The following is an 18,677-nucleotide window of genomic DNA, read 5'->3' on the forward strand; positions in this document are numbered from 1 at the left end:
GCACCACGGAGGCACTCACGGCAGTTGACTTCGTCGGACTTGTCCTTGCAGTCCTCGTCGCCGTCGCACTGCCAGCTGAGGAGGATGCACTGGCCGCTGGCGCAGGGGAACTCGTGGCTGGCGCAGGTGGCGGGGGCGAGGGTGCCCGCCGGGACCCCGCAGCGCTCGGCCGCCTCGTCCGAATGGTCCTCGCAGTCAAACTGGCGGTCGCAGAGCCAGTGCTCGGGGATGCAGGCGCTGTTGTTGCAACGGAACTCGCGGGGGCCGCAGGTGCGGCCCGGGCAGCTGCGCTCGTCGCTGCCGTCGCCGCAGTCGTCGTCCCCGTCGCACACGAACACGCTGGCGATGCAGCTGCGGTTGCTGCACTGGAACTGGCCGGGGCTGCAGGCTGCGGGGAGGGAGCGGGCGTCGGAGGGGTGGGGCTCCATCGCTCCGCGGGACCACCCGTCCGCCTCCCCCCACCCACCCGGGTCCCCGGCCCGGCCGAACCAAGCTAGGCTTCCTACAAGGGCATACGGGCACTGCCCTTCTTGCCCATTAGTAGCAGTAATTCGGTTTTGGTTAAGCGCGTACTCTGTGACAACTGTTGGGATAAATACAGTTCGAGCCGATCAGAAGCAGCGAGAGGCAGGGTGGCCTGGTGGAAAGAGCAAGGGCCTGGGACTCAGAAGGACCTGGGGTCTAAACCTGGCTACGCCACTTGTCTGCTTTGTGATCTTGGGCAAGTCACCCTAACCTCTCTGGACCTCACTTACCTCGTCTGTAAAATGGGGATGGAGACTGTGAGCCCCATGTGGGACAACCTAATGGGCTCGTATCTATCCCAGAGCTTAGTACAGTGCCTGGCACGGAGTAAACATTTAACAAATACAAAAAAAAAATAATAAGATCAGACACAGACCCACCTGGGGTTCACAGACCAAGTCACCCTGATTTATCCCCTTTATTCATCCCCCGTCCCAGCCCCACAGCATTTACGTACATGTACTCTCCCAAGCACTCAGTACAGTCTCTGCTACACAGTAAGCGCTCAATAAACACAACCAAGTAAAAGGGAGAAGGGGCATTTATCCTCATTTTACAGATAAGAAACCTGAGGTCCAGGGAAGCCAAGTGATTTGCCCAAGGTCACCCAGCAGACAAATGGCGTCGCGGGAACCTGAACCCAGCTCCTCCGAGTCCCGGCTCTGGGTTCTACCCGCTAGGCCATGCTGCTTTGATGGAGCTCATAGGAGGGTCCGTGAGGAGAGGGAGAGTCAAGAGTGAGAAGTTGACATCACAGCCTTGAGAATAATGACATATCCCGAAAAGGACCTCCCAGAGATAGCTAATAGGCACGCTGTCTTAATAATAGTGATTACAGTTTTGGTTAAGGGCTTACTTAATAATAACTGTGGCATTCCTTAAGTGCTTACTATGTGCCAGGCCCTGTACTAAGCACTGGGGTAGATTCAAGCAAATCGCAGTCCCTGTCCCGAAGGGGCTCATAGTCTCATTCCCCATTTTACAGACGAGGGAACCGAAGCACAGAGAAGTGAAGTGATGGGCCCGATGTCACACAGCAGACAGTGGCAGAGCCGGGATGGGTGGAAGATGATCCCAAATTGGACACCGCCTCTGCCCCACACGGAGGTCACAGGGAGCTTGACCCTCCGGGAAGCTTTCAGCTCAACAGATGGGGAAAGTCATCCCACGTCCTTTAGACCCTACGTCATCTCCACAGGTGACACAGGGCTCGGCGATGTTACAAAATGCTGTTGTGAAAGTAGCCCTGTGGCCCCCTTCTCCAGGGGCTAATATCTCGCCTACTTGGGCACTAAAGTCTTCAGGATTTGGGAAGCCTTGCTGTTACCGTTAAGGGCTTACTGTGCGCAGAGCACTGTACTAAACTCTCAGGAGAGTACCACACCGTCGGTAGATCCCCGCCCACAACGAGCTCACGGTCTACGGGGGGAGACAGATATTCATATATGGCATTACGGATGTGGACGTAAGCTGTGGGGCTGAGGGCGGGATGAACAGAGAGCAAATCCAAGTATTCTGAGTAGTGGGAAAGAGGACACAAGGGGGAATGAAGAGAGGGACCCCGTCGGTCCAGTGGAAAGAGCGTTACTCTGGGACCCAGGAGATCAGGGGTTCTAGCCCGGCTTCCGTCGGCTGGGGTTATGCCACTGAGGCGCAGGTTGGGTGCCCTGAGAGGGGTGAGGGGCTGGCAGGAATCCCCCCATTCATTCGTTCGGTTGTATTTACTGAGCGCTTATTGTGTGCAGAGCTTGGAAAGTACAATTTGGCAACAGATAGAGACAATCCCTACCCGACAACGGGCTCACAGTGCCCCCACGAGAACCGGCTGGCAAGGGTGAAAGAGCATAGGTGGCGGAGCGCAATTCCTTGGGAAGGTTCTCAATTCTGTGGCTCACTGGAAAGAGCACGGGCTTTGGAGTCAGAGGTCGTGGGTTCGAACCCCGGCTCTACCACTTGTCAGCTGTGTGACTTTGGGCAAGTCACTTAACTTCTCAGTGCCTCAGTTACCTCATCTGTAAAATGGGGATTAAGACTGTGAGCCCCACGTGGGACAACCTGATTCCCCTGTGTCTACCCCAGCGCTTAGAACAGTGCTCGGCACATAGTAAGCGCTTAACAAATACCAACATTATTATTATTATTATTCTGAGGTCTTCTCGAGGAACTCCTGGTGCCAAACCTGCAGGAGGCCCTAAATCACGAACCTGCACGCCGGTGGCACGAGACCGAGGGATGTTCGTAAACGACCGGAAGCGGTGGCCGCATCCCCAGTTTGGGGAAGAGGGAGAAGGACCTAGGTTCTAATCCCGGCACCGTCACTTGTCGGTTGTGTGACCTCGGACGAGTCGCTCGACTTCTCTGGGCCTCACTTCCCTCATCTGCAAAATGGGGATTGAGACGGTGAGCCCCGTGGGGGACATGGGCTGGGTCCAACCTGATGAGCTTCTACCTACCCCAGTGCTTACTACAGTGCCCGGCACAGAGTGAGCACGTAACAAACTGCAAAAAAAAAAAGTGATCATTAAAATCCCAACTCAGCCAGAAGCACTTATGTACAACCCACAGCACCCACATGTATTAGGTACATACCAGTAATTTATTTATTTATTCGTATCAAAGTCTGTCTCCCCCTCTAGACCGTAAGCTGTGTCCGTTTATTGTTCTATTGTACTCTCCCAAGCGCTTAGTACAGTGCGTTGCACACTGTAAGCGCTCAATAAATACGACTGAATGAACGAATGGGCAGCAGCCACAGCCTACTGGACTCCCATCGCGGCGGTGGGGAATGGCGGAACGAATCTGTGACTTCCTGGAATGCCCATCCACTGCGCGATGACAAACGGGTTCTGACCAACCACAGATCCTAAAATCCAGAGATACGGCACGCACGACTGCAGACGAAACCGAGGATCTGGATGCCCGACGTTACGACTAAGAGGTCCCTCTCCGTCCCGCCTTCCCCTCACCCGGCCTCCACCGCTTCCTAACCCCTGATTCGTATAGGTCGGATTCTCCGCTTGGGCAGGAGTTTGGGAAGGGGGTCAGGGCGGACAGGGTTGGAATGGAAGGAATCCTCCCCCTCCTTTTTCCTCCCCGTTTCTGTGCTGCTCTGGGGAGGGGCGAGAGAAGCCCAGCTGTCCAGCTGCAACTATGACGCGCTTTCTCTTCCGTCCCAATTTGGAGCTGCTGAGATCAAAGAGGAGAGAAGAGGAATCGCCATCTCTTGTCACAGGGTCCTTTCAGCTCTCTAAGCAGCCGGAAATGGCTCTGGGCTGAAGGGACACCTGGTCTCCATGGCAACAAAAGCTGACTGGCAGCCGAGTGTAGGGTCGAGGTGCGGCGAAAAGGAACTTGGAGCTGAACTGGCGGAGAGCGATAGGCGGGCACGTGGCCGGGTTAGCCGGCTCCCCGGAGCTCGGGGCAAGAATGTGAGGACAGGACTCTGATATTTCGTCACCGGGACCCCACGTGGCCTCCTCTTCTGCTGTAAAGAGCGACGGCGGCACATGGCTACGGCACACGGCACATACAGAAGTAGCGTGGCCGAGCGGGTAGACCCTGGGAGTCAGAAGAACCTGGGTTCTAATCCGGGCTTTGCCACAAATCTCCCTAACTTCTCCGGGCCTCGGTTACCTCACCTGTAAAATGGGGACTATGACTGTGAACCCCATGTGGGACAGGGCCTGTGTCCAACCTCATTAACTTGGATGTACCCCGGCGCTTAGTACAGTGCCCGACACATAGTAAGCACTTGACAAATGCCATTAATAATTAATAATGGTTTGAATGGGAACAGTGCAAATCCCTAGTTCAAAAATAAGAAATCTGGAAGAAGGGTAAAATGGGGGGGGGCTGGGAAGACAGGTGAAAAGAACCATGTCTGGGGTATCCGAGGATCAAGTAAGTTCCTAAGAATAGTGGAGGGTCGCAGGGAGTGACTTACAAGTGACCTAGAATGTAATTTTCAATTTCCCATAGGGCCCGGTTGGCATATCGTTCGTCCTGTCAGAGACAGGTCACCCGCAGCATTTAAATCCGAGGGCAAAACGTCTCTCTCAGTCGGATGATTCAGTTTGATTACCCCCAGATTTTCAGGGTGGTCCAGGGAAACATCAATAAAAGAATCGGTTGGGATTTTGAGCCCTGGCCCAGTCTGGGGCTGGTGCAGTACGTGGAATCCAAGGCAAATGGGGCTCTTCTACTTAATGTGCGTGCAAGTAATCATCTGATTAGCTCATCCCCTCTCCTCCGGCGCTGATTCTCTTACCAAGAAAGATCCTTGACAGCCGCAAAACGTGGGGGAAGTCAAACAAGAACGCTCCTCTAGTGCTAATCTTCTCAGTGTGCCTCCATCTCAGCTGTCTCGCCACCGACCCCTTGCCCGCGTCCTGCCTCTGGCCTGGAACGCCCTCCCTCCTCAGATCCGCCAGACTCTCCCCTCCTTCAAAGCCTTATTGAAGGCCCATCTCCTCCAAGAGGCCTTCCCAGATTAAGCCCCACTTTTCCTCATCTCCCACTCCCTTCTGAGTCGCCCTGACTTGCTCCCTTTGCTCTTCCCCTCTTCTAGCCCCACAGCACTTATGCACACATCTGTAATGTTATTTATTTGTATTGATGTCTGTCCCCCCACTCTAGAATGTAAGGTCGTTGTGGAGAGAACGTCACGGTTTATTATTGCATTGCACTTTCCCAAGCGCTTAGTACAGTTCTCTGCACACGGTAAGCGCTCAAGGAATACGACTGAATGAACGAATGAACGACAGCCTGTGTGGATTTAATCTGAAAGCTAGTTCTACCATTTTCTTCACTGAGAAAAGAGATATAAATCGAAGAAAATATTCAGAGGCCTGCAGAAAAAAGACCCTATAAAAGCAAAAGATTTGGTTTTTAGGAGAGGGAAAGCTGAAGACTGATGATTGTCTTCTTATAATTTAATAATTTTGGTATTTGTTAAGCACTTACTATGTGCCAACCACTGTTCTAAGCGCTGGGTAAATACAAGGTATTAGGCTGTCCCACATGGGGCTCACAGTCTTAATTCCCATTTTACAGATGAGGTAACTGAAGCACAGAGAAGTTAAGTGACTTGCCCAAAGTCACACAGCTGATGAGTGGCAGAGCCGGGATTAGAACCCACGGCCTCTGACTCCCAAGCCCGTGCTCTTTCCACTGAGCCACGCTGCTTTTCTAGACCGTAAGCACCCCGTGGGCAGGGACTGTGCCTACCAACTCAATTGCACCGTACTCTCCCAAGCTCTTAGTACAGTGCTCTGCACAGAGTAAGCGCTCAATAAATACCACTGATTGATACTCATTCCATAGCTGGCAGCCAAAAAAAAAGCCAGGTGGAGGCACCCACACTTCCAACACCCTTTTTAATGGTATTTGTTAACACTTACTATGTACCGGGCACTGTACTAAACACTGAGTACAAGCTAATCAGGTTGGACACAATCCATGTCCCACATGGGGCTCAGAGTCTTCATCCCCATTTTACAGATCAGGAAACTGAGACACAGAGAAGTGAAGCAACTTGGTCAAGATCACCCAGCAGACAAGTGGCGGAGCCGGGATTTGAACCCATGACCTTCTGACTCCCGGGCCCATGCTCTATCCACTACGCCACGCTGCTCTCCCATCATAAGCCTCCTACCAAGAAGCTTGACCGATGAGTGTGGCCTCTGGCTACCAAACAGTAGAAGTTAGCCAACAGTTGGGTCAGGCCCATGGCTCACTCTCATGTCCCACAGCGCGGTCTGAGACTGGACGCTCAGCGTTCAGCCCTGCCATATACAACGCATCTGCAGCTGCGCTGGACGTTGTTAGAGGAAAATGCCAAGACAAGGTCAATGAAAAGGTCAGTGAGGTCGAGAAGAGGCTGGAGACCGCGTGCATTCAACCTGGAGCAACAACGGGGACGCCCCACATACTAGCAATGGCACACGCCCGACTACGCCAGGTGTACAAATGGTGAGTGGTGAAGGAGGAGGATCGGCAGGTCGCAGTTGTCCGCGGAGAGCGTAAGGTTGTCAAAGCGCTCTGCCCAGACTAGTGACTCAGTCTAGTGACCCTCATCCCATCTGAAATGCCAGCGGCTCACAACTGCAATAGATCAGCCCGCAATCCCCAATATCATAATGACTTGCATAACTGTCCCGCTTATGGCATTGGTTGCATCAACTGGGGTGGGGATATGCAGGGGCCTTTCTAAGAATTCAGTTTAGCGATGAGAGGAGGAAAAAAGAAGGAAAGAGGAAGATGAAAGGAGGGGAGAAAGAAGTAGAAGCTAAGAGAACATTTGAGACTTCACTTTTACCTCTATTGTACTTTTCCTAAATGCCAAATAGCACACACACATTTCCCGAATTATTACCATAACCCCCTAACCCCTTCCCCCGATTCTCCTCTTCCTTTCCCAGAGTTCCCACATCTCAGTGAAGAAACATCGTTCCCTGCTCAAACCTTATTTGTAGGTTTAGCGTCTTCTGACCTTTGTCCCCTTCCAACCCTAGCAGGCTCGCACCACTTACAAAAACATTTTTTTAATGGTATTTGTTAAGCGCTTACTATGTGTCATGGTCATCATGTTCATCAATAGCATTTATTAAGGACTTACTAGGTGCCCAGCACTGTATTAAACACTTAGGAAAGTATGAGCACTGTCTTAAGCATGGGGATAGATGGAAATTTTACCATATTAGGCCCATTCTCTGTCCCACCTGGGGCTCACAGTCTAAGCTGTAGGGAGGAGTATTTAATCCCCATTTTACAGATGAGGTAACTAAGGCACAGAGACTTGCCCAAGGTCACACAAGCAGGCAACTGGCAGATCTGGGATCAGAGCCCAGTTCCTCTGACTCTCAGGCCCGTGCTCTTTCCACTAGGCCACCTCACTTCTCATTTCCTCCTCAAAAATTGAGGCAGGGGGAGGAGGGATGAGGTGGAGGAGGTAGTTATGTGCGCAAATTCGGCGGGTGGGCTGGATGCTCCAACCCAACTCTCAGTTGTCCATGAACAGCCTTGGGCACCGCTATAACCGATGATAATCTCTTTCCTACAGTTGACCATCTCACACCTCCACCAATCCCGGGAGAATTCCCTAAAGGCCCTCAAGCTTCCGATGGCAAAGCAAAAGGCTTTCCTCTGGAGCTCGCCCACCTGCCACACGCATTCTGCTGCAGGAGTGTAAAGAGGCACATATCGTCCCTCCGTAGAAGGGGGAGGGGAATTAAGCCGTCGTGGGCTCCTGGCCACCTCTAGGAAGGTTCTCTTGTGTTGCCTTACGCTGCTGAGCCATGTCCGACCCACAGCGACGCCACGGGCACGTCTCTCCCAGGACGCCCCACTTCCATCTTGCAATCGCTCCGGTAGCGGATCCGTAGCGTTTTCTTCTTAAAAATCCGGAAGCGGTTTACCGGTGCCCCCTTCCGCGCAGTAAACGAGTCTCCGCCCTCGACTCTCTCCCGTGCCGCGGCTGCCCAGCACGGGGAAGTTTTGACCCGTAGCAGATGGCCTTCCACTCGCTAGCCACTGCCCAAGCTGGGAATGGAATGGACAGGCCTCTGCTTGACTCTCCTTCCCGTAGTCGTGACTGGTAGAGTCCTGGAAACTCTCCAGTTGCCTCCCTGAGAGGGGAGGAAGGTTCCAGCCATGATAATATCGACCAGCCTAGCTGACCACCTGACGGGAAAAGAAACCCTTTCTGAAAGCCAAGGCGGCTCTGGATCCTGGCAGAATACTGTTGCCGTGACGTCTGCGTCCCAACGACTGCTGGAGAAACGCAGAGAGCAGCACTGGGCCTAAAGCTGCTCTCCACCGTGGGCACTTTGAGTTCCTTGGGGTCCCGGGTCATGTCTACTACCTGGTATTCTCCAAATGCTTAGTGCAGTGCTCTGCACAGAGAAAGCGCTCAATAAATACCACTGACTGATTGATTGCGTTCGTCCAAGACCGGGTTTTGACAGCTTGCCGTCCACCCGTGCTGTCCTTGGTGTGAGCACCGTCCGGCAGTGGGAGCCGAGTCACCCCAAACCCCGGGCATCTGAGCCGCTTCCAGAGCAGAGGAGACACGGGACCAGAAGAGCAGCTAATGCAGTCAGTGTTTCTTTCCTTTTTTTTTTCCAGGGTATTTGGTAAGCGCTTACTACGTGCCAGGCATTGTACTAAGCGCTGGGGTAGATCCAAGCTAATCGGGTTGGACGCAGTCCGTGTCCCACGCGGGGCTCACGGTCTTAATCCCCATTTTACATGCGAGGTAACCGAGGCTCAGAGAAGTGCTTTTCCCAAGGTCACACGGCAGAAAAGTGGGTTCCTGCTAACTCCCAGGCCCGTGCTTTATCCACTAGGCCACCCTGCTTCTCAGGCTCCAGTACGTCTGTTGATGAGCCCTTTACTCATCAACCTTCCCAGCTCCACAACACTTATGTACCTATCTGTAATTTATTTATTTATATTAACATCTGTCTCCCCCTCTAGACTGTAAGCTCATGGTGGGCAGGAAACGTGTCTGTTTATTGTTATATTGGACTCTCCCAAGCGCTTAGTGCTCTGAACAACGTAAGCGTTGAATAAATACAATTGAATGAATGGATGAATGTGTTTCTGGGGACTCGGCTCGCCCCTGGCAGAAGACTGCACCAGACGCCTCCAGCTCATTCATCCATTCATTCGATGGTATCTACTGAGCACTTACCGTGCGCAGAGCACTGTACTAAGCACCTGGGAAAGTACAGTACAGCAATAAAGAGAGACAATCCCTGCCCACAACGAGCTCACAGTCTAGAGGGACAGTCTAGAGCTCAACTCGGCCAAGCTGGGCTCTGAGTTGGTTTGGTGGAAGCTTTCTCCCTCCTGCCCCTCCTTGGAAAAGTCTGGGGCCACCCGGTCTCCCCGGCCCAGTACCTCCCCAGTGGCTTTCTCCGCACCCCATCTCTGCCACCTCTCCATCTGCGTCCACACTCCTTCCCTCTCCTCCCGCCCTTCCCTCTCATAGCCCCTAAGACATTATCTTTACGCTCAGTTCTTCCCCCCGACCTGTAACTGATTTTAGCATCTGTTTACACCACAGGACTGTAAGCTCCTCGAGGGTAGCGATGGGACGTGCGTATTCTACCGTACGCTCCCAAGGGCTGGGTTCAGTGCTCTGGACAGAGTCGGGGCTCTACCGGTGTCACCGATCGCTCGACGGAAGCCCAGACCCCAGGGGGTGAGAGCGGATGAGGGCCGGCGGTCCGCCCAACTCACCGGCCGAGCAGCCGGCCTCGTCCACCCCGTTCTCACAGTCCTTCTCGCCGTCGCACCGCCACGAGGCCGGGATGCACTTGTTGTGGCTTCCGCCGCAGCTCAGTTTCTCAGCTGGACACACTTGCTTGGCTGCAGACCCAGAAACAAACACAAGCGCAAACACGGGTCAAACACTGGGCATATTGGGCGAAACAGCCCCGGCCCTCCAGGACTCACATAATAGTAATAACTATGGTACTTATCAAGCGCTTACTATGTGCCAGACACCGTCCTAAGCGCTGGGGTAGAGACGAGTTAGTCACGTTTGACACGGTCCCTGTTCCACGTGGGGCTCACATTCTTTCGAGCATAGTGGCAAGATCACGGGCTTGGGAGTCAAAAGTCGTGGGTTCTAATCCCGGCTCTGCCACTTGTCAGCTGTGTGACCTTGGGCAAGTCACTTAACTTCTCTGGGCCTCGGTTACCTCATCTTTAAAATGAGGACAGCGACTGTGAGCACCACGTAGGACAACCTGCTTACCTTGTATCTATCCCGGTGCTTAGAACGGTGCATGGCACCCAGTAAGAGCTTAATAAATACCATTATTACAAGCAACTTGCTCAAGGCCCCAAAGCAGACAGGTGGAGGAGCCGGGAATCGAACCCAGGTCCTTCTGCTTCTCAGGTCCCGTGCTCTATCCACTAAGCCACACTGCTCCTCCATCTAGGCTGTGCTGCTGCATTTGCCCCTCACAGGGCCCGGCGTCGCTTGCAAGCTCGTAACTTGGTACCCGGCTCTTCCTGAAGTCTCTGCTCCCGGAGGGCAGCCCCTCTCCCAGTTGCTGCCCTCCAGGCGGGTCTATCTGCTGTGGTAGCCTCCCAGCCCTCGGCTTCTGGGTTCCGCTGCTGGAGACGAGGCACATCCACCCACCCACACCGCCCCCCGCATCCTTTTGGCACAAATAATACGCTACTGATGACTACAGCTTTATCATTTTATTATTATTATTATTATTATTACATTCCTTAAGGGCTTTATTATGTGTCAAGCACTGTTCTAAGCACTGGGTAGAGAGGAATTAATTAGACTGGACACAGTCCCATGAGGAGAATAGGTATTTTATCCCTATTTTCCAGGTGAGGAAACTGAGGCCCAGAGGAGTGAAGTGACTCGCCTGAGGTCACACGGCAGGCAGGCGGCAGAGCCGGAACTCTGACTCCCAGGCCTGGGCTCTTTCCACTAGGCCACGTTGCTTCCACAGACCTGTCTATTTTAGCTTTGTCTCTTTCCCTAGACTGTAAGCTCCTTGAGGGCAGAGGTCACACCTCCTACCTCTACTGTTCTCTCCCAAGTGCTCAGCACAGCGCTCGGCACGCAGTGATGACGACGATGATGGGGTCTCCCACAGAGCACGATGGGTTAGCCCTGCTTGGTGCTCAATAAATACTCCTGAAGACTGATGGGGTTAAATGGGGAAATCGTTTATGATGATATCGATAAGGTATTTATTAAGCACTTACTGTGGGGAGCTAAAAGCCGGAAGAGATGCAATCAGTAAATGGTATTTATTGAAGGCTCACTGCTGCAGGGCACTCTACTAAGCGGTGGGGAGAGTCGAGTCGGCAGTTGCGACCCCCACCCGCTATCAGCCATCAGGGTAGTGGTACGAGATAATCAGATTGGGCACAGTCCCTGTACAATATGGGGCTCACAATCGAAGAGGGCTCTCCCTCTTAATTCTATTAATATTCATAAATATCGATAGGATCTTTATGTATAACGACCGCCTGTCTCCCCACCTAGACTGCAAAGTTGTTGTGGGCAGGGAACGTGTGTCTCTACCTACTCTTCTTTACCCTACTCTCCCAAGCACTTATTACAGTGCTCTGCACATGGTAGGAGCTCAATAGATACGACTGATGATGATGATGATGATGATGAGCAAGTATTTTATCTCAGTTTGCAGATAAGGAAACTGAGAGCCAGAGCCAGAGATCTGTCCAAGATCACACAGCGGGCCAAAGGGGCAATCTTGGGTTGATCCCAGGTCTTCTGATTCCCAGTCCCACGTTTTTTTCCACTGACGAGCTGCCTAATTGCTTAATTGGAACTGTAGAACCGTAGAATTGGAAGACCTTGATTTGCATTCTGTTTAATGTGGTCTGAAGGAGGTATGATTTTAGAGTTTTGGGTTGAAGCTCCTTGGGGATGAACGCGTGCTCGCTGCAGAAACAGAATGCGGGAAAGAAGCCAAAGAGAGAAAACCGGGGTCTCAAGCTTGACAAATGGAAATGTCATTTACAGCCATGTAATGATCTGACGCACGGTGAACTGGATAAAGTCAGGCACAGCTCGCAGTAAACACAGAGTTTCTGCCAAGAGCGAGCTTCCGGCTCGTTGTTCTCATCCGTAAATATATCATCGCCTGGGTTCTCTATGGCGCATCCTATCTCCTGTCCGTCTAGCTGGCCGTGGAAGGACCGGCGTCGGCAAGACGACCACCCCCAAACCTTTCCCATCGCAATCCAGAGACCTGCCCTTCTCCCTGTGCCGAGAGCCTACCATCCCAGAGGATAGAGCAGGGGTCTGGGGATCGGAAGGTCAAGGCTTCTAATCCCGCCTTCGCCACTCGTCTGCTGAGTGACCTCGGGCGAGTCTCTTGACTTCTCTGTGCCTCAGTTACCTCATCTGCAAAACGGGGATTAAAACTGTGAGCCCCACGGGGGACAACTGATTACCTTGTAACTACCCCAGGGCTTAGAACAGTGCTCCGTACATAGTGAGTGCTTAAAAAATACCATAATTATTTGTATCATACTATTATTCTCTGTGCCTCAGTTACCTCATCTGTAAAATGGGGACTAAGACTGTGAGCCCCAGGTGGGACAGGCTCTGTGTCCAACCTGATTTGCTTGTATTCCCCCTCAGTGCTTAGTACAGTGCCTGGCATATAGTGAGTACTTAACAAATACCACGATTATTATTATTATCTCAGGGTCCACCTCTCGACCCCCGCGTTCAATCCATTTCCAAATCCGGTCTGCTTTTCCTGCATAACGTCTCCTTCATCTGACCTCTCCTCTCTACCCAAACTGCGGCCACCTGATCCGAGCTCCAGTTATATCGTGGCCAGTCAGTCGCGTCAGCCTCCTCTCTGGCCTCCCAGCCTCCGGCCTCTGCTCTCTCCACTCTCCACTCCACACGCTGCCCGGATGATCTTCCTAAAGTGTTGTTCGGCCCAAATCTCTCCTCTCCTCAAACTCTCCACTGGCTCCCCGTGCCTCTTTGCATCAAACTAAAATGTCTCCCGAATGAGGCCCTCCACCATCTGGCCCCTCCTGACCTGCTGGCTCTCTTCACACTCTCTCTCCCCCAGCTCACTGCCTTCATTCCTCCCACACCAAACTGCCAACTGTTCCTCGCCTCCGTCTCCTCACTCACGCTGTTCCCTCGGTTGGGAACTCCCTCCTTCCCACATCAGATAGACCCCAGATCTCCCTATATTCGAAGCTTTCCTAAAATACCCCTCCTCCAACAAGCCTTCCCTGATTAATCTCCCAGCACTCCAAGCTAAATCCCCGCCTCAGGTAACTCTTGGATTTGATAAACTTCTTTCTTCGGCCTCTGCGCTCTGGTATAATATTTGGGTCGCTTGACTTCCGGGCCCTTTTTTCTCTTTTAATGGTATTTGTTGAGCGCTTAATGTGTGCCAGGCGCCGTACTAAGTGCTGGGGTAGATACAAACTAATCAGTTTGGACCCGATCCATGTCCCCACATGGGACTTACAGTCTTAATCCCCAGATTAGGTACCTGAGGCCCAGATAAGTAAAGTGACTTCACCAAGGTCACCCAGCAGACACTCCAAGGGAGCTTTCTTTGAAACGGAGCAGGAAATTAAGCTTGGGAAAGAGGCAATGTGGCCAGAAAGTGTGTTTAACATTTCCCCATACTTCGCTGTGCCACCCGGAACATCATAGTGAAAAATCATTCAGTCCACGTTTCCTAACTCCTCAGAAACCACCAATGAATGCCCATCCACCCCGCATTAAACAGAAATTCCTTACCTCACTGACCTCCTACAACCACCCAGCCCACACACTTCACTCTTCTAACGTTAACCTTCTCTCTGAACCTCGATTTCATCTTCCCATCGCCGGCTCCCAGCCTACATCCTCCCTTGGGCCTGGACCTCCCTCCTTATTCACAGCGCACGGACCGTCTCTCTCCCCTCCTAAAATCCCATCTCTTCCCAGAGGCCATTCATTCATTCAGAAGTATTTATTGAGCGCTTAGTATGTGCTGAGCACTGTACTAGATGTACAATTCCAGACTAAGCCCTCATTTCTCCTACGCACTTCCTCCCTATTACACCTACGTACTTGGCTGTGCAGCCCTTAACCACTTCAGTACTCACCACAACCCCGTATCCGTAATTTATCTGAATGTCTGTCTCCCCCGGTAGACTGTAAGCTCCTTCTGGGCATGGATCGCATCTGCCGACTCTTAGTACAGTGCTCCGCACACAGTGAGTGTTCAATAAATACCACTGATTGATTCTCCCACACTGGGGTCCTTGAGGGGAGACGTCCCCAGCCTGGCAGGTAGGGGGTGGTCCTATTTGGGACAGGGTCTGTGTCCAACCTGATTATCTTCCATCTTCCCCAGCGCTTAGTACAGTGCCTGGCACAAAGTAAGTGCTTAACAAATATTATCATCATCATTATACTACAAAATGGGGATTCAATACTTGTTCTCCCTCCTCCTTAGACGGTGAGCTCCATGGGACACCTGATTATTGTGTATCTATACCAGCGCTTAGGATAGTGCTTGTTACACAGTAAGTGCTTAATAAACACTACAATAATTATGAGAAGCAGCATGGTGTAGGGGATAGAGCACGGGCCTGGAAGTCAGAAGGCTATAGGTTCTAATCCCGGCTTCATCACTTGTCTGTTATGTGACCTTGGGAAAGTCATTTCACTTCTCGGCACCTCGTTTACCTCATCTGTAAAATGGGGATTGAGACTGTGAGCCCTATGTGGGACAGGAACTGCATCCAACCCGATTATCTTGTGTCTACCCCAGGGCTTAGAACAGTGCCTGGCACACTGTAAGCGCTTAACAAATGCCAGAATTATTATCTGTGAAATGGGGATTAAGACAGCGAGCCCCTTGCGGGACAGAGATTGGATCCAACCTGATGGTCCTGCCTGGCTTAACAAGTATGATTCCAAAAAATCCCAAAAAACACAGGCCCGTTTAAGGCTAAGACAGCACCAGGCGGCTGAAGCCCGGGCAACACTGGCCATGCTGTCGGCCACCTCAGTGACCGACCTGCAGTGCCCGAGCCCAGAGGGAGGCTGAGGAGGCCGCTTAGCCCTTGGGGCCGGCCTAGCGGGAGGTTTTCTGGGACCGGCCGGAGGCAGTCAGCTGGTCGCTCCTGGGACGGACAGATCCGGATGCGGGACCGGCCAGCGGATCTCAGGCTTCGGGCCGATGGGCCGCGTCCCACCACCATCACCCCCGGCTCCGGAAGGGTTAACCCGGGCTGGGATGGCGGCAGCTGCCTCCCTACCCATCCCTCCCGACCTCCCCCGCGCCCCTCCCCACCCCGTCCCTGCTGAGCGTCGAGCCGGACTCCGGCCGCGGCGTTAAGGGACTCGGTTAAGATGTCAGACGCATCGGGCCGATCCATCACTGCCGCCCGTCGGCCGGCCCGGCCCACAATGCTTTATCGATGGGGAGAGAGGCGCAAAAGGACCCGGGGGGAGGACGAGGAGGAGGCGGAGGTCACGTCGTCTCCTTCCTCCCAGCAACGGCCCATTCTTCCCTTTCTCCCGGGACTCGGGCAGGCCTCCCCGGCCCCACAGCCGGGCTCTGGTGCTCCGCCGTCTGGCTTCCTCCCGCTCCCCGCTGGGGCTTTCCGGCTCCGCAAGGCGCGGACAATTGGACCATCCATCCAGCCATCCCGCTCGGCCCCAACGGGTGGCATGAAAGGCGCTCACAAGGGCCGGGAGGCAGTCTTGCCCACTGGGAAGGCCCCGGCCGACCGCGGCTGACCCCGGCAGATCCGTCCCGCCCTGCGGGGACTGCGGCCACGGCGGGGTCCCGGCCCCCCCACCCCAAGGGCCTCGCGCTCTCCGCCAGGGCACGGAAGGCCCTCGGCTCGCCCCGCAGCCGACGCCGACGGGGAGGGTGGCTCACGTCTCCGTTGCCAGGTAACCCTCCTGGGCGGCCGGCCTCGGAGGCATTGTCTCCCGCACCTTCCGGTGCGGATGCCACGGACGAGCGGGCCGGAGTCCTGGCGGCCGGGGCCGCAGGCCGGCTGCCTGCGCTACTCTTGATGAACAGTTAGGGAGCAGCCTGAATGGAGGCCGTGCCCCCTTATTGAAGGCACATCTCCTCCAAGAGGCTTTCCCTCACTAAGGCCTCCTTTCCTCTTCTCCCACTCCCTTCTGCGTCATCCTGACTCCCCCCAGTTCCCCCGCACCTATGTACATACCTGTCATTTATTTATTTCTATTAATGTCTGTCTCCACTTCTAGACTGTAAGTTCATTTGAACGTGTCTGTTATACTGTTATACTCTGCTCACTCAGGCACTTAGTATGATGCTCTGCAACCAGTAAGTGCTCAGGAAATACTACTGACTGACTGGTGGAAAGAGCACAGGATCGGGAAGATGCTCTGCAACCAGTAAGTGCTCAATAAATACTACTGACTGACTGGTGGAAAGAGCACAGGATCGGGAATCGGGAAACCTGCGTTCTGAGCCCCGCTCCACCTCTGGCCCGCTGCGGGCCTCAGTTACCTCATCTGTAAAATGGGGACTACGACTGTGAGCACCGTGTGAGACAAAGGCCGGGTCCAATCTGATTAGCTTCTATCTACCCCAGCGCTTAGTACAGTGCCTGGTACATAGTAAGCACTTAACAAATGCTTTAAAAAAAAGATTGTGAGCCCCATGTGGACAAGGATTGTGTCTAATCTCCTAACTTTTTAGCACAGAATTTTAGCACATAGCTTCCTACTGACTTTTTATTTTGTATACTACACATTTGTCCCTATCCCTTATTAATGGCATCGATAGTTTCCCTGGGACACTGCCCTCCGCTTGACTTTTTATCATATACTAGTCTTAGCAACCCCCTCCAGCATAGCACAGTGGAGATAGCACCGGACTGGAAGTCAGGAGACCTGGGTTCTAGTCTGAGCTCTGTGTTTAGCGAGCAGTACTAAGGGCTGAGAAAGAGAATACCGGTGGGAATTTGACGCGGTTCCTCTCCCTGGAGGGGCTCACAACCGAGGTGGGGGAGGGAAGAACTGGAGGCAGACACAATGGGAGCAATGAAACACTAGTACAATGAAACGGCATAAGGGACAGGGATAAATAGTCAACGCACAAAATAAAAACCAGACTCGGTAGGGAGCTGTGGATAGAGGAACAGAATATCCGCCGTAATGGCTTTGCCACTGGGCGACCTTGCCAAGCCGCTTAACCCCTCTCTATCCGCATCCAACCGTAAAATGGGGATTTAATACCTGGTCTCCCTCCACTTATCCAATCATTTATCCTACCTTGCCTTGATTAGTGAATCAGCCTTCTTGCTGACCTCCCTGCCTCCTGTCTCTCCCAACTCCAGTCCATACTTTAATTGCTGCCCGGATCATTATTCTATAAAAATGTTTGGGATGTGTTTCCCCCTTCGTCAAGAAACTCCAGTGGTCGCCCATCCGCCTCCACATCAAGCAAAAACTCCTCACCATTGACTTTAAAGCACTCAATCACCTTACCCCCTCCTACCTCACCTCACCTCACTGCTCTCCAGCCCGCACACTTCGCTCCTCTAATGCTAACTTTCTCACTGTGTCTCCATCGTGTATCTCGCTGCTGACCCCTCTCCCAGGATGGGCAGGGAACGTGTCTACCAACTCGGTTCTACTGTACTCTCCCAAGCTCTTAATCCAGTGCTCTGCACCCAGTATGTGCTCAGTTAATATGATCGATTGATTGACCTTCAGCTACACACATACACTCAGAGGAGAAAGTCAGCATCAGTGCTGTGTTCTTCAAATATCCATCAATCAACTGCATTTATTGAGCACTTACTATGTGCAGAGCACTCTACTAAATGCTCGGGAGAATACAATATAACAATATAACAGTTACACTTCTTGCCCAGGATAGAGGCGCAGTATGGCATGGTGGGTAGAATACAGGCCTTGGAGTCAGAAGGACCTGGGTTTTAAACCTGGCTCCACTACTGTCTGCGGTGTGAGCTTGGGCACTTCACTTCTCTGCGTCTCAGTTCCCTCATCTGGAAAATGGGGATTAAGACTGTGAGCCCCAGGTGGGGACATGGACCGTGTCCAACTAGATTAGCGTATATCTGCCCCGGTGCTTAGTACAGTGCCTGACACATAGAAAGCGCTTAAGAAATACCATAACAAAATGAAAGACGGCCATATACAAGCTGAAGGTCAATCAATCGATCATATTAACTGAGCACATACTGGGTGCAGAGCACAGGATTAAGATCTTGGGAGAGTACAATATAACCAAGTTGGTAGACACGTTCCATGCCCATAAAGAGCTCACAGTCTAGAAGGGGAGACGAATGTTAATAAAAATGAATGTTACAGACATGGACTTATGTGAGGGAGGGGTGAATAAAGGGCAGATTCGAATGCAAAGGTGACCTTAAGTAATAATAATAATGATGATAATGGTATTTTTTAAGGGCTTACTATGTGCCAAGCGCTGTTCTGAGCAGTGAGGTAGATACAAGGTAATCAGGTTGTGCCACGTGGGGCTCAGAGTCTTCATCCCCATTTTACAGATGAGGTAACTGAGGCACCGAGAAGCAAAGGAACCTTCTCAATGACTGGGAGACCTGGACTTACTACTGGAGACTCATCTGATTTCAGA

At 52.6% G+C, this 18,677-nt stretch overlaps 1 protein-coding gene across 4 annotated transcripts in view; it reads right to left on the bottom strand.

Moving 5' to 3' along the window:
• The window catches only part of LRP8 (LDL receptor related protein 8), a 130,628-nt gene that overhangs the window by 36,818 nt on the left and 75,133 nt on the right, over window positions 1–18,677 (bottom strand). For 3 of the 4 annotated variants that reach the window (XR_003765720.1, XM_029082343.1, XM_029082342.2), the window contains exons 4-5: window positions 9,769–9,897; window positions 20–388 (exon numbers count right to left, since the gene is read on the bottom strand). Coding sequence is in view for 3 of the 4 variants with exons in the window: in XM_029082343.1 (XP_028938176.1) it covers window positions 20–388; window positions 9,769–9,897 (498 nt within the window). In the remaining variant the exon portion in view is untranslated. Of the gene's footprint in view, window positions 1–19; window positions 389–2,729; window positions 2,828–9,768; window positions 9,898–18,677 lie in introns of those variants that run through there. The other variant, XM_039914475.1, reaches the window with a different exon arrangement.

The sequence above is a fragment of the Ornithorhynchus anatinus genome, chromosome 17 (assembly GCF_004115215.2).
Source record: "Ornithorhynchus anatinus isolate Pmale09 chromosome 17, mOrnAna1.pri.v4, whole genome shotgun sequence".
Taxonomy (NCBI): domain Eukaryota; kingdom Metazoa; phylum Chordata; class Mammalia; order Monotremata; family Ornithorhynchidae; genus Ornithorhynchus; species Ornithorhynchus anatinus.